The 16,253-nt window shown below is 39.9% G+C and overlaps 1 protein-coding gene across 1 annotated transcript in view; it reads left to right on the top strand.

Annotated features, from left to right (window-relative positions):
* kdm5a (lysine demethylase 5A) overlaps window positions 1–15,895 on the top strand; it is a 34,631-nt gene extending 18,736 nt beyond the window's left edge. Inside the window, exons 15-27 of the mRNA XM_073839186.1 lie at window positions 845–1,026; window positions 1,110–1,234; window positions 1,308–1,458; window positions 1,541–1,661; window positions 3,399–3,754; window positions 3,885–4,023; window positions 5,625–5,804; window positions 7,710–8,426; window positions 8,504–8,632; window positions 9,530–9,674; window positions 14,514–14,734; window positions 14,804–15,232; window positions 15,312–15,895. Of these exons, the coding sequence (XP_073695287.1) occupies window positions 845–1,026; window positions 1,110–1,234; window positions 1,308–1,458; window positions 1,541–1,661; window positions 3,399–3,754; window positions 3,885–4,023; window positions 5,625–5,804; window positions 7,710–8,426; window positions 8,504–8,632; window positions 9,530–9,674; window positions 14,514–14,734; window positions 14,804–15,232; window positions 15,312–15,536 (3,120 nt within the window). The 3' untranslated portion in view covers window positions 15,537–15,895. The remainder of the gene's footprint in view (window positions 1–844; window positions 1,027–1,109; window positions 1,235–1,307; window positions 1,459–1,540; window positions 1,662–3,398; window positions 3,755–3,884; window positions 4,024–5,624; window positions 5,805–7,709; window positions 8,427–8,503; window positions 8,633–9,529; window positions 9,675–14,513; window positions 14,735–14,803; window positions 15,233–15,311) is intronic.
* Window positions 15,896–16,253: the final 358 nt, after the last annotated feature.

Here is a 16,253-nt window from a genome sequence, read left to right as displayed (position 1 = left end):
AATGAAAAGAATAAATGTAATATGATATAGTCCATTATAAATTAGATATATTAAATAGCATCCATTGTGAGTTATAAATAATCATAATCTTAAAAGTTATAACCTCAAATACTCAAGTATTATAATGTATTATAATTGTTGTTATGAGTATTAATGAGATAATATAACATATTATAAGTTGTATTATAATGCATTATGCATTCATTATAATGCCTTAGAAACCTCTCCACTTCAGCAGCACTTACACACACCACACTTTACATTTGTGTTCCTGTCTATATCCTGAAGGATTTTACAGAGGGGTATGTATTATATTTTTAATTCATATATATTTATCTTGACTTTATACAACATTTGAATTCCCCAAAAATGTTGTTCCTGTCAATTCTTTCTGAGTTATGTCATGACTGTAAAAACATTTGACTCTAATATGTCAAAATTAAACAAGAATTGTGAAACTGACTTCATCCAGTGTTTAGATTTTTGTACTAGAAATGTATTCAAATTAGCACATATTTCATTAAATAGTGGCTCATTTGCATATTTGAACCTAACATTTTAGAAAACTTGTAATACAAAAAATGTTTGCAATTACCAATGTAATCAATCAACTGAGGAAGGCAAGGCGACAAATATTAGTTGTTTTTTACCCTATTCGCCTGCAGTGTCTCACATTAATATTGCAATAAATATCGTATTGTGGACTTTGTATCGTGAGATTTTGATATTGTTACATCCCTGCATCCCCAATCATTATTCAGGATTCAGAGGCTGAATAATCCCAAACTGACCAGCTGTTGATGGAGTACTAATGTAATGCTGGTGTTTGCGTGTGGTCCTGCAGGGGGTGCTGTCCTCGGAGCAGGAGGTGTTTGAGCTGGTGCCCGATGACGAGCGGCAGTGCTGGAAGTGCAAGACCACCTGCTTCCTGTCGGCGCTCACCTGCAGCTGCAGTCCGGAGCGTCTGGTGTGTCTGCATCACGCGGTCCAGCTCTGCAGCTGCGCAGCCGCTAACAAGTGCCTGCGGTACGACTCTGACCCGCACCGTCTCACCCACACACCACAGCTGAACTCCACTAAAGCCTAGCTCTTCTGACCGTGTGTTACAGGTTCAGGTACGATCAGGACGAGTTTCCCGCCATGCTCTACGGGGTGAAGTCCCGAGCCCAGTCTTACGACACCTGGGCCAAGAGGGTCACGGAGGCACTGGCGGCCGACAGCAAGAACAAGAAAGGTCAGACACCACTCTGAGTTGCCACTTTAGTCCACCTCTGCAGCTTATAAACCAGTCGCTCCTGCTTCAACAGATCTGATCGAGCTGAAAGTGCTGATGGAGGACGCTGAGGACAGGAAGTACCCAGAGAACAACCTGCTGCGCAGCCTCAGAGACACGGTGAAGGAGGCCGAGACCTGCTCCTCTGTGGCTCAACTGCTGCTCAGCCACAAACAGAGGCACAAGTCAGTCACTACACATCTGTCTGGTCATATACTTATATGCATCCCTTCATTCAGTCCTAATGTGTGTGTGTGTTTCAAGAAGAGAGCGTCCCGAGAGCAGCGCACAGAAAGCACGCAGCAAACTGACGGTGGAGGAGCTGAAGGTGTTTGTGGAGCAGCTCTACCGCCTGCCCTGCGTCATCAGCCAGGCCCGACACGTCAAAGTAAGACCACCCAACCAGTGCTCAGAGTTGAGGAATCATGTTTGTCAACAACATCGGGAAACAGACAATAATAATACACACATTCGTTTGGAATGACTGAAACTAACATGAAAATCTATCGACGTTTTCGAAAAGGAATAAAAATAAGACAAAAATGTTAGAGATGGACAATTTAGGAAGAGATCAATTCAGATGGTTAGGAGCCTAGATGCATACATTTGATCTCTATCATAACCTATTGATCTATCCGGCGGGATAAAGCTAACACACATTTGCTGAACGTCTCATAAAATGTTCAGAAATGTCAGTATCTGGGAAATACACATACACTGCAAAAAATGCTTTTCTTTCTTAGTTTTTTTTTGTCTTGTTTCCAGCCAAAATATCTAAAGTCTTAAATCAAGAAGGATTTTCTAGACGAGTAAAAATTATTGTCTTGTTTTCAGAAAAAACAAGTCACAATTAGGTGAGTTTCTGCTTAGAACAAGCAAAATAATCTGAAAATGGGGTAAGAAAAAATCTTATTTCAAACTGAAAACAATGTTATTTTTCTTAGCCCATTGGCAGATTATTTTGCTTGTTTCAAGCAAAAACACACTTAATTTTCACTTGTTTTTTCTGAAAACTAGACTATTTTTTACTAGTCTAGAATTTTTAGATATTTTGGCTGGAAACAAGACAAAAAATCTAAGTAAGAACAGCACTTTTGCCGTGTAAAATGATGGCGAATTGTCCGTTTTGATGTTATTCATGTAAACACACTCAGTTATGTCTTGGATGAAAGTAAACCGTTGGGAGAATATCAGTTGTGTATCAGTACATTGCAATCTGTGCACTGGGTTTTAAAAGGACAGCAGCCTAATTTAGTTGCTATTGTCTGAGTCATTGATGTTAATCATAAAAAAATCACTGCTCTTGACTAATTCACTTTAGTAGCACTAATAAAGAATAATCTAAATGTTTTGATGTAAATAAATACATCTTGAAAGAATGAAGAATGCGGTCAACAAATTGTTATAAAGAATGCATAATTAGCCTATACGACCATTTCATTGAAAAGAAGACCATGTTCTTGTTTCTTTATGAGAAGTGGTTTCATTTAATTTTAATATGAAGGCATCTGTCTATCATGATAAAATCTTAATATCAAACCTATATAGTGAGTTTAGTCATTTTAGAGAAATGCTTAATAAATGCATTACGCTGTAACTAAACCCATTAGATTTTAGCGGACTAAAGAATAGCCATCTGTTCTCAGATGCAATAACAAGAGCGCATCCTTCTCTTTCTCGGAATACTCCTCCTATGTGTTTGTTTACACTGGTTTTAGAAACAGCACCAGCACTGTCGTCCTTTTGTACAACAGCTCCGGGCACGTGATGTAATGCTCAAATCTTATAGGAGGGTGTGTTGGCGCTTAGCAAAACTGAAAAGATTCGTCGGACTGGTTGTTAAAAACTGGTTGTCTGTGAAAGCATCCATAGGAATCTGTGGAATCTATTCCAGTGCATCATTGTGTGCAATATTAGTTAGGTTTTTTCACGTTCAGTGTGGAAAGGCCTTCAATCTACTGTAGGTTTAGTCGACTAAAACTAAAACACTTCGGACAACTAAATGACATTTTAGTCAAAAGACTAAGACTAAATGAAAATGTGCTGCCCAAATGAACGCTGCACCGAATCTTTGAGTAAATGAGGTCAGATGTTGATTGTTGTGTTGATGTGTTGTGTGTGTCAGGAGCTGCTGGAGAGCGTGGAGGACTTTCACGAGCGGGCTCAGGCGGCGCTGACGGACCAGACTCCGGACTCCAGTAAGCTGCAGGCTCTCCTGGACCTGGGCTCAGGGCTGGATGTGGAGCTGCCGGAGCTGCCTCGTCTCAAGCAGGAGCTGCAGCAGGCGCGCTGGCTGGACGAGGTGCGGCTGACGCTGATGGAGCCGCAGCGCGTCACACTGGAGCTGATGAAGCGGCTGATCGACTCTGGGGTGGGTCTGGCTCCTCATCACGCCGTGGAGAAGGCCATGGCCGAGCTGCAGGAGCTGCTGACGGTGTCTGAGCACTGGGAGGAGCGGGCGCGCGCGTGTCTGCAGGCCAGGTGACGTCCAGACGCCTTCACTCTCTGAGCAAACCATTACATGAGTGTGTCGTAGTCTTGGCTTGTTGTGAAGTTCACTCTCTGCATGTAGATGGTGGTTGGTGACTGTTGTCTGTCTGTGTCTCTGCAGGCCTCGCCACAGTCTGCTGACGCTGGAAAGTATCGTAATGGAGGCCAAGAATATCCCAGCGTACCTGCCCAATGTTCTGGCCCTCAGAGACGCCCTGCACAAAGCCAAAGAGTGGACGGCCAAAGTGGAGGCCATTCAGGTGTGTGTTTCACTGGGTCATGCCTAAATTGCTGATTTTGTAACTTTGCCCACTGAAAAAAGAGAAGAAATGATCAGTCTATAATTTTAATGGTAGGGTTATTTGATCAGTGAGAGACAGAACAACAACAAATCCAGAAAAAAAATAATTTCAAAAAAGTTAATTGATTTGCATTTTAATGAGTGAAATAAGTGTTTGAACCCCTATCAATCAGCAAGATTTCTGGCTCCCAGGTGTCTTGTATACAGTTAACAAGCTGAGATTAGGAGCAGTCTCTTAAAGGGAGTTACCTGTATAAAAGACACCTGTCCACAGAAGCAATCAATCAGTCAGATTCCAAACTCTCCACCATGGCCAAGACCAAAGAGCTGTCCAAGGATGTCAGGGACAAGATTGTAGACTGGAATGGACTACAAGACCATCGTCAAGCAGCTTGGTGAGAAGAAGACAACAGTTGGTGTGATTATTCACAAATGAAAGAAGCACAAAATAACTGTCAATCTCCCTCGGTCTGGGTCTCCATGTGAGATCTCACCTCATGGAGTTACAATGATCATGAGAACGATGAGGAATCAGTCCAGAACTACACGAGAGGATCTTGACAATGATCTCAAGCTGGGACCATAGTCGAGGTCATTTAAGTCAAATTTTGGGTGAGAACCATTGAAAATGGGTCATGGATGGGTGTTCCAGCATGAGAATGACCCAAAACACACGGCCAAGACAACAGAAGAAGCACATGAAGGTCCTGGAGTGCTCTAGTCTAGCCAGTCTCCAGACCTTAAACCCATTAACAATCTGTGGAGAGAGCTGAAGGTTCGAGTTGCCAAATGTCAGCCTCCAAACATTAATGACTTGGAGAGAATCTGCAAAGAGGAGTGGGACAAAATCCCTCCGGAGACGTGTGCAAACCTGCTGGACAACTACCAGAAACAGCTGACCTCTGTGACTGACAACAAGGGCTTTGCCACCAAGTACCAAGTCATGTTTTGTGAAGGGGTCAGATATTTATTTCACTCATTAAAATGCAAATCAATTCATAACTTTTTTGAAATGTGTTTTTCTGGATTGTTCCTGGATTGTTATTGTGTCTCTCATTGTTCAAATAACCCCACCATTAACGTTATAGACTGATCATTTCTCTGTCAGTGGGAAAACGTACAAAATCAGCAGGGGATCAAATAATAGATTTGTTCATTTCGCATACAAATGACGACTACAACAAACTGCTCATCTGAAAGACGCAATGAACACAAGAAATCATTCAGAGTAGTACAAGCTAGAGCAGTGGTTTATTGAGGGAAAGTGAAAGCAGTCTCTTGAGTAAAGCCAGAGATTCAGCATTCCTGATGTGGGTGGGAAGATTATTTCACCATCAAGGTGCAGTAATAGACAATGTTTTTGTGCCTTTTCTGAGATGGGACTGTAGGGTGTTCCAATGTAATCTAAGAGTACAAATAGCAGTAAGCATACGCATAATCACTGTTGTAATCGGGGTCCTTTGAAAGTGTTCTCCCCTGTAAAGGGTCCTTGTCCCCAAACATTTTTGTTGAGTTTTAGAGAGCACATCATGTGACCCTTGTGTCGATCTCCACCAGCAGAACGGCAGTAGCTACTCCTACCTGGAGCAGCTGGAGGGTCTGTTAGCCAGAGGACGCTCCATCCCGGTCCGATTAGAGGCGCTGCCGCAGGTGGAGTCACAGGTGGCCTCTGCTAGAGCCTGGAGGGAGAGAACCGCCCGCACCTTTCTCAAGAAGAACTCCACCTACACACTACTGCAGGTGACACACACACACACACACACACACACACGTTTGTTTTTGTGAATTGTGGGGACATTCCATAGACGTAATGGTTTTTATACTGTACAAACGATACTTGCTATCACCCTACACCTTCCCTACACCTAAACCTAGCCCTCACAGGAGACTGTGCATATCTTTACATTCTCAAAAAAACGTATTCTGTATGCTTTATAAGCCTTTTGAAAAGTGGGGACATGGGCAAAGTCCTCATAAGTCACCCTCTCCTTGTAATACCTATGTCATACCCATGTTATTACACAAATTTGTGTCCTGATATGTCACAAAAACAAACACAATAACACACACACAATAACACACACACACACACACACACACACACACACACACACACACACACACACACACACACACACTACTGCAGGTGACACACACAACATACACACATACACACAATAACACATACACACACACACACACACACTACTGCAGGTGACACACACACACACACACACACACACACAATAACACACACACACACACACACACACATACACACACACACACACACACACACACACATACACACACACACACACACACACACACACACACACACACACACACACACACACACACACACACACACACACACACACACACACACACACACAATAACACACACACACACACATACACACACACACACACACACACACACACACACACACACACACACACACACACACACACACACACAATAACACACACACACACACACACACACACACACACTCTACTACATGTGACAGACAGCAACACACTAGTGCTGGGGTTCTCAACTCTCTCCAACCCTAATTATAAAATCAACATTTTCTATTAATCAGATGTCCCTGTATTTGCAAATATTAAAGTTCGATACATTCTCACACTCTTGCTGTACTAAAGCCTGAAAAGGAACTTTGTGACAGCAACCTCATCATTTCTGATGAAAGAAGTGGCTTCATTCCAGAACTGAATCTGAAACCAGTATTCTTATGATTGCGCTGAACATTTCAGACTGAGTTCAGCAAACATTAAATTACTTTTTCATGAACGTAATAAAAATAATTAATAAAAATGTAGGTGTGACGGGGTTGAAGAGACAAATACATCTAAACATAGAAATAGTTGTTTTTCACTCAGGTTCACTGTAAGATTAAAGATAACTTCATCTCACAACCCCATTATGATCAAATAAGTAACAGGGTTGAGTGTGATGGGGTTGGGGTTCTTTGATTCTATCTATATTTGATGTAACGGGGCTGAGTGGTTAAGCCTGACAACCACAATATCAAAATATTAACAAGTTGTTGTTATTAAAGAAGGGGGTAACTTGCCTGTGTCTGCTCACAATGTTGTTCAGAAGACGTATATAGTTTCACTTCCTGTTCATGATGTCACATAAGGATCAGTTCATTATTTTTCTGGGGGAGAATGATTTGTGTAACAGGTTTAAGGGGTTACTGAGGTAATGAACTAAATAATATGATTTTAATGAATAATCATGGATTTATTTAGGGGAAAAAAACATTACCAATAGATATTTATGAGAATGGCTAAATGTGTGGACCTTTTTTTAATTGTATTATTCGCATCCCAAGTACACTTTAATAGAAGGCTTTCATGACAAAATGGGAGGTGTCTACTGAAAAAATATGATTTCTAACATAAAGATAAATGTATGTCATGTTTGTAAAACTTATTAAAGGAGACATTTCAATTAATACAAAAAGCTTTTAAAAATAGATTTTGGTGACCCAATAGATAAAATACACTTAAAAAGGTCAGAGGCACTGAAATTGTACCGGTTCTGCCGCTGAGGTCTGGAGAATCGGCTCCTGACTGAACCTGTGACGTTGATCTGCGTTCGATCTGTTCCAGGTGCTCAGTCCGCGTGTGGACATCGGCGTGTACGGCACCAGCAAGAGCAAACGCAAGCGTGTCAAAGAGCTGCTGGAGAAGGAGCGCGGGCTGGATCTGGAGGGTCTGAGCGATCTGGAGGAGAGTGCGGAGGACGCTCGTGACCCTGCTTCCGTCGTGGCCGCCTTCAAAGCCCGAGAGCGGCAGGAGCTGGAGGCCATCCACTCGCTCCGCGCCGCCAACCTGGCCAAGATGGCTATGGTGGAGCGCATCGAGGAGGTCAAGTTCTGCCTGTGCCGGAAGACGGCCGGCGGCTTCATGCTGCAGTGCGAGCTGTGCAAAGACTGGTTCCACGGCGCCTGCGTGCCCTTACCCAAAGCCGGCTCGCAGAAGAAGCTGGTGGCCGGATGGCAGGGCGGCAGCAAAGAGTCCAAGTTCCTGTGCCCGCTGTGCCAGCGCTCCCGACGGCCCCGACTGGAGACCATCCTGTCCCTGCTGGTGTCTCTGCAGAAGCTGCCGGTGCGGCTGCCCGAGGGAGAGGCGCTGCAGTGTCTGACGGAGAGGGCCATGGGCTGGCAGGACCGCGCACGACAGGCCCTGGCCACCGACGAGCTCTCCTCCGCTCTGGCCAAGCTGTCCGTGCTCAGCCAGCGCATGGTGGAGCTCGCCGCCCGAGAGAAGACCGAGAAGATCATCAACGCCGAGCTGCAGAAGGCGGCCGCCAACCCGGACCTGCAGGCACGAGACTTCAGATCCGATCATCTTAGTCTGATTACAGAAGCGGTCCGTGACTAATGTGTGTGTTTCACTCTCAGGGGCACATCCAGACCTTCCAGCAGGCTGGGTTCAGCAGGGCCACCTCACCACGGCCCTCCATGGACTATGACGACGAAGAGACGGACTCAGACGAGGACATCAGAGAGACTTACGGATATGACGTCAAGGTATGGGATGAATCCCTGATGAACTGAGAGGAGTCTGGAGATTTAATGTATTTGCTTTTCACGCCTCGTCAGATGAAGATCACCTTAAAGGAGTAGTTCGCTTCCACAACACAAATATACAGATAGTTTACTCACCCCCTCGTCATCCATGACTTCTATGGTGCCCACGAGTATGAACTTCCAAAATGCAGTTTAAAATGCAGCTTCAAAGGACTCTAAAGCCAAGGAAGAAGGGTCTTACCTCGTGGAACAATTGTTTTTTTTCTAAACAAATTACAATTTATATACTTTTTTTTTTTTTTTTTACCTCAAACAGTCGTCTTGTCTAGCTCTGCCTGAGCTGTTCACTCCAGTTCAAGACAGTTAGGGTATGTCTAAAAACTCCCATCTCATTTTCTCCTCAAACTTCAAAACCGCCCTACATCGCTGCAGAAGAACCGACCCAGTGTTTACAAAGTGAACGTGCAAAGAAGGTCGAACACCCTTTACAAAAAATGTAAAACAGTGATGTAGGACGATTTTGAAGTTGAAGGAGAAAATAAGATGTGAGTTTTTAGACATACCCTTACTGTCTTGAACTGGATTGAACAGCTCAGGCAGAGCTAGACAGGACAAGTGTTTGAGGTTAAAAAAAGTATATCAGTTGTAATTTTTGATTAGAAAACAACTGATCGTTTCGCAAGATAAGACTCTTCTTCCTTGTCTGGGGTCATTTAGAGTCCTTTGAAGCTGCATTTAAACTGCATTTTTTGAAGTTCAAACTCGTGGGCACCATTGAAGTCCACTATATGGAGAGAGTCTATCTGTTAACTTTTGTTTTGGAAGTGAACTACTCCTTTAACGTGGTTTCTCTGCCGCTGGTCTCAGTCTGTCTGGTCTCTGTGTTTCTGTCCTCAGGATTCGGGAGAGGTGAAGCCGTACTTGTTCTGTGACGAGGAGATTCCTGTGAAGTCGGAGGAGGTGGTCAGTCACATGTGGCCCACGACGCCCTCTTTCTGCGCTGAGCACGCTTACTCCTCTGCCTCCAAGTCCTGTCCTCAGAGTAAGACGCCAGTACACACTTACACACGTATGTGGGGAGATGACATTTTCACTGTCCCACAAGATAAACAGGAATATCATTAATATTGACATTAAGTCATTAAACATTTCTTACATGAACCTATTGTCATACAAGCTGCTGTGTTAAATGGTGTCTCAAGCATAGTTTAATAAATTACAACTTTTATAAATTAAAAAGAAAAGCATAAACACCTCCGGCATTATTGTACAAGTGTCTGTTTTAGCTAATGCCAATCATTTCTTTCATCCATTTATTTCTTGAAGTGTAGGAACTAGATACATTTTGTCTCTGAAAACCATGTCCTCTGGTGTGACATCATATCCTGATTTTGAATCGGCCAATTCCAGAGAAAACTTTAATTAGTTGAAGGACCCCATTCATGATCATGTTACTGAAGCCCATAACATCTCAGAATTGTTCAAGTATTCACTTTTTTGGAAACATTACTAACCCTAACCCCCAAATTATTTATATTTTTTAAATTAATTAGATTATTCATTTAAATTAAAGACTGTATGTTAAGATATACATAATCATGGAAAATTATGCTAATTTGTCTTGCTAACCACTAATGACAGGTTAGCTCCGAATAGCAAGGTCATAAATTGACACAAAAGGCTGAAACGTCATTTGGTGTGACGCCTGTACTGTCACCCCACAGGACAAACATATCACACCAGAGGACAAGGTCTCTTAAGAAGCATTTTAAATTATTAAATAAGGTTTGTTTATTTTTATTTTTTTTTGTATTGTTTTTTGATCATTTTCAGTGTTCTTAAATGGAATTACATTAATGGAACTTTTTTGTCAAACACACTGATTGACTAAGAGACTTAATTTTGTTGAAGAAAATGATTTTGTTTTGTTTTATTAACCGATGTCTTTGCTGCTGACCTTCGATGATCCAATTCATCCATACTAATAACCAAAAATTACTCAAGATAACTAAGTAACATAATTAGTTACTACTTTTGGGAGTAACTCAATATAGTAACACAATACTTTCCATAAAAAGTAACTAAGTAACGTAATTAGTTACTACTATAGGGAGTAACTCATTATTGTAACAATAGTTTGCATAAAAAGTAACTAAGTAACATAATTAGATACTACTTTAGGGAGTAACTCAATATTGTAAGACAATAGTTTCCATAAAAAGTAACTAAGTAACGTAATTAGTTACTACTTTAGGGAGTAACTCAATATAGTAACACAATAGTTTCCATAAAAAGTAACTAAGTAACATAATTAGTTACTACTTTAGGGAGTAACTCAATATAGTAACACAATACTTTCCATAAAAAGTAACTAAGTAACGTAATTAGTTACTACTTTAGGGAGTAACTCAATATAGTAACACAATAGTTTCCATAAAAAGTAACTAAGTAACATAATTAGTTACTACTTTAGGGAGTAACTCAATATAGTAACACAATAGTTTCCATAAAAAGTAACTAAGTAACATAATTAGATACTACTTTAGGGAGTAACTCAATATAGTAACACAATAGTTTCCATAAAAAGTAACTAAGTAACATAATTAGTTACTACTTTAGGGAGTAACTCAATATAGTAACACAATACTTTCCATAAAAAGTAACTAAGTAACGTAATTAGTTACTACTTTAGGGAGTAACTCAATATAGTAACACAATAGTTTCCATAAAAAGTAACTAAGTAACATAATTAGATACTACTTTAGGGAGTAACTCAATATTGTAAGACAATAGTTTCCATAAAAAGTAACTAAGTAACGTAATTAGTTACTACTTTAGGGAGTAACTCAATATAGTAACACAATAGTTTCCATAAAAAGTAACTAAGTAACATAATTAGATACTACTTTAGGGAGTAACTCAATATTGTAAGACAATAGTTTCCATAAAAAGTAACTAAGTAACATAATTAGATACTACTTTAGGGAGTAACTCAATATTGTAACACAATAGTTTCCATAAAAAGTAACTAAGTAACATAATTAGATACTACTTTAGGGAGTAACTCAATATTGTAAGACAATAGTTTCCATAAAAAGTAACTAAGTAACGTAATTAGTTACTACTTTAGGGAGTAACTCAATATAGTAACACAATAGTTTCCATAAAAAGTAACTAAGTAACATAATTAGTTACTACTTTAGGGAGTAACTCAATATAGTAACACAATACTTTCCATAAAAAGTAACTAAGTAACGTAATTAGTTACTACTTTAGGGAGTAACTCAATATAGTAACACAATAGTTTCCATAAAAAGTAACTAAGTAACATAATTAGTTACTACTATAGGGAGTAACTCAATATAGTAACACAATAGTTTCCATAAAAAGTAACTAAGTAACATAATTAGATACTACTTTAGGGAGTAACTCAATATTGTAACACAATAGTTTCCATAAAAAGTAACTAAGTAACATAATTAGATACTACTTTAGGGAGTAACTCAATATAGTAACACAATAGTTTCCATAAAAAGTAACTAAGTAACATAATTAGATACTACTTTTGGGAGTAACTCATTATTGTAACACAATAGTTTCCATAAAAAGTAACTAAGTAACATAATTAGATACTACTTTAGGGAGTAACTCAATATAGTAACACAATAGTTTCCATAAAAAGTAACTAAGTAACATAATTAGATACTACTTTAGGGAGTAACTCAATATAGTAACACAATAGTTTCCATAAAAAGTAACTAAGTAACATAATTAGTTACTACTTTTGGGAGTAACTCAATATAGTAACACAATAGTTTCCATAAAAAGTAACTAAGTAACATAATTAGTTACTACTTTAGGAAGTAACTCAATATAGTAACACAATACTTTCCATAAAAAGTAACTAAGTAACATAATTAGTTACTACTTTTGGGAGTAACTCAATATAGTAACACAATACTTTCCATAAAAAGTAACTAAGTAACGTAATTAGTTACTACTTTAGGGAGTAACTCAATATAGTAACACAATACTTTCCATAAAAAGTAACTAAGTAACGTAATTAGTTACTACTTTAGGGAGTAACTCAATATAGTAACACAATACTTTCCATAAAAAGTAACTAAGTAACATAATTAGTTACTACTTTTGGGAGTAACTCAATATAGTAACACAATACTTTCCATAAAAAGTAACTAAGTAACGTAATTAGTTACTACTTTAGGGAGTAACTCAATATAGTAACACAATACTTTCCATAAAAAGTAACTAAGTAACATAATTAGTTACTACTTTTGGGAGTAACTCAATATAGTAACACAATACTTTCCATAAAAAGTAACTAAGTAACGTAATTAGTTACTACTTTAGGGAGTAACTCAATATAGTAACACAATACTTTCCATAAAAAGTAACTAAGTAACGTAATTAGTTACTACTTTAGGGAGTAACTCAATATAGTAACACAATACTTTCCATAAAAAGTAACTAAGTAACATAATTAGTTACTACTTTTGGGAGTAACTCAATATAGTAACACAATACTTTCCATAAAAAGTAACTAAGTAACGTAATTAGTTACTACTTTAGGGAGTAACTCAATATAGTAACACAATACTTTCCATAAAAAGTAACTAAGTAACGTAATTAGTTACTACTTTAGGGAGTAACTCAATATAGTAACACAATACTTTCCATAAAAAGTAACTAAGTAACATAATTAGTTACTACTTTTGGGAGTAACTCAATATAGTAACACAATACTTTCCATAAAAAGTAACTAAGTAACATAATTAGTTACTACTTTAGGGAGTAACTCAATATAGTAACACAATACTTTCCATAAAAAGTAACTAAGTAACATAATTAGTTACTACTTTAGGGAGTAACTCAATATAGTAACACAATAGTTTCCATAAAAAGTAACTAAGTAACATAATTAGTTACTACTTTTGGGAGTAACTCAATATAGTAACACAATACTTTCCATAAAAAGTAACTAAGTAACGTAATTAGTTACTACTTTAGGGAGTAACTCATTATTGTAACACAATACTTTCCATAAAAAGTAACTAAGTAACATAATTAGTTACTACTTTAGGGAGTAACTCAATATAGTAACACAATACTTTCCATAAAAAGTAACTAAGTAACATAATTAGTTACTACTTTAGGGAGTAACTCAATATAGTAACACAATAGTTTCCATAAAAAGTAACTAAGTAACATAATTAGTTACTACTTTTGGGAGTAACTCAATATAGTAACACAATACTTTCCATAAAAAGTAACTAAGTAACGTAATTAGTTACTACTTTAGGGAGTAACTCATTATTGTAACACAATACTTTCCATAAAAAGTAACTAAGTAACATAATTAGTTACTACTTTAGGGAGTAACTCAATATAGTAACACAATACTTTCCATAAAAAGTAACTAAGTAACATAATTAGTTACTACTTTAGGGAGTAACTCAATATAGTAACACAATAGTTTCCATAAAAAGTAACTAAGTAACATAATTAGTTACTACTTTTGGGAGTAACTCAATATAGTAACACAATACTTTCCATAAAAAGTAACTAAGTAACGTAATTAGTTACTACTTTAGGGAGTAACTCATTATTGTAACACAATAGTTTCCATAAAAAGTAACTAAGTAACATAATTAGTTACTACTTTAGGGAGTAACTCAATATTGTAATGCATAACTTTTAAAAGTAACTTTCTCTAACACTGAGAATTGTAACATGTTTGGAAAATCTCAGAATTGATGTTGAATCATTTCTCAATTCACATTGCAATGATTTATCGTCCCATCCCACATAGAGAAGAGTCCAGTAAGGCAGAAACTATCCTGTTCTCCGTTCTCCTCCTCAGATCAGTCCGCCCCACGCAAGCAGCCCCGGAAGACGCCGCTGGTGCCGCGCAGCCTGGAGCCTCCGGTGCTGGAGCTCTCGCCGGCGGCCAAGGCCCAGCTGGAGGAGCTGATGATGGAGGGCGACCTGCTGGAGGTGTCTCTGGACGAGACGCAGCACATCTGGAGGATCCTGCAGGCCACGCACCCGCCCTCGGAAGACAAGTTCCTGCAGGTGATGGAGGTGAGACATGGCTGTTCTGTGCATGCGTGTGTTTCTCGTGTCCACATGTTGACCTCTGTGCTTCCGCAGCCTGAGGACTCGCTGCTGGACAAACCCCTCAAGATGAAGGTGAAGGACGCGGAGAAGAAGAGGAAGAGGAAGCTGGAGAGAGCGGAGCAGCAGCTGCTTCTGGCGGCCGGCGGCGTGGAGGGACGATCCAAGTCCAAAGACATGAAGCGGGTTCTGGAGCTCAAGCCCAAGAAGAAGAAGCTGAAGCTGAGCCCGGACAAGTCCCGCGAGCTGAAGCAGCTGGCCAAGCGGCTGGCTAAAGAGGAGAAGGAGCGCAAGAGGAAGGAGAAGGCGGCGACCAAGGCGGAGTTTCCCAAGGAGGGGCTGGAGAAGAAGAGCCGGAAGATTCTGGACATTCCCTCCAAGTACGACTGGTCCGGAGCGGAGGACTCCAACGACGAGAACGCCGTTTGTGCCGCCAAGAACTGCCAGCGCCCCTGCAAAGATAAGGTGAGGGTTTACTGCAGTCTGCATGTGTTGAGGAGCGTCATGTCTCTCCTAACTGTTTGGTGTTCTCTGGTTTGCTCAGGTGGATTGGGTCCAGTGTGACGGCGGATGTGACGAGTGGTTTCATCAGGTGTGTGTGGGCGTTACCTGCGAGATGGCCGAGAACGAAGACTATATCTGCTTGGCCTGCTCGCGGAAAGCGGCGGCCGTTAAAGTGGGAGCGGAGACTGTGGTGATGTCCTCGCCGGTGTGTGGCGGCCCGATCGTCCCACCGCTGCCCCAGAACCAGCCTCAGGAGGGCAGTTAACCACACAAACACACTCCTGACTCACTACATCAGCACGGATATACATCATGTCCTGTATCCGATAGATTTAGCTCATTGTTATTGTAGTCCTGGAGGACCACCTGATGTGTCCAGACTGAATAAACATTTCCATTACCTAAACCGACTAACTAACCCGAGTCTGCTGCGTCACCATGAGATCCTGCGGCAGAGAACTTCCTGTTCAGACCGAGTCTCTGCTCTCAGCATTATGGAGGACGGTACATGCGATGGTTGTATTTAGTGAAGCTATTTATTATGTAAGTGGATTTTAAGCAGTTCATGATGGGGAGGGTTTTCTCAGCTTTTGTCAAATAAAGAACGATGATTGATGATGATGATAGATGTCAGGTTTGTGCCTAATTGTGAATGTCATTGCTAAGCTTTCTCTTCTGTGTAAAGGTTCAGAAGAAATATTTATGTGATTTGAGGAGGTGAGATACTTGACCACTTCTGTCTTAAGCACTGAGACAGAAGATTGTAATGTAATGTGATATGATGTGAAACCCACTGGCGAATGTCAAACAACAAACAAATATTGGATGATTTTGGGAGCATATAACAATTCCCTGATTTAATGATTGCAAACACTGATCAGCCACAACAAAAAGTGACAGAAATAACATTGATTATATCATTACAATGGCATCTGTCAAGAGGTGGGATATCTTGAGACAGCAAGTGAACAGTCATTTTTTG

Source organism: Garra rufa, chromosome 4, assembly GCF_049309525.1.
Source record: "Garra rufa chromosome 4, GarRuf1.0, whole genome shotgun sequence".
Classification (NCBI taxonomy): Eukaryota; Metazoa; Chordata; class Actinopteri; order Cypriniformes; family Cyprinidae; genus Garra; species Garra rufa.
This window is presented reverse-complemented; position numbering and strand designations above follow the sequence as displayed.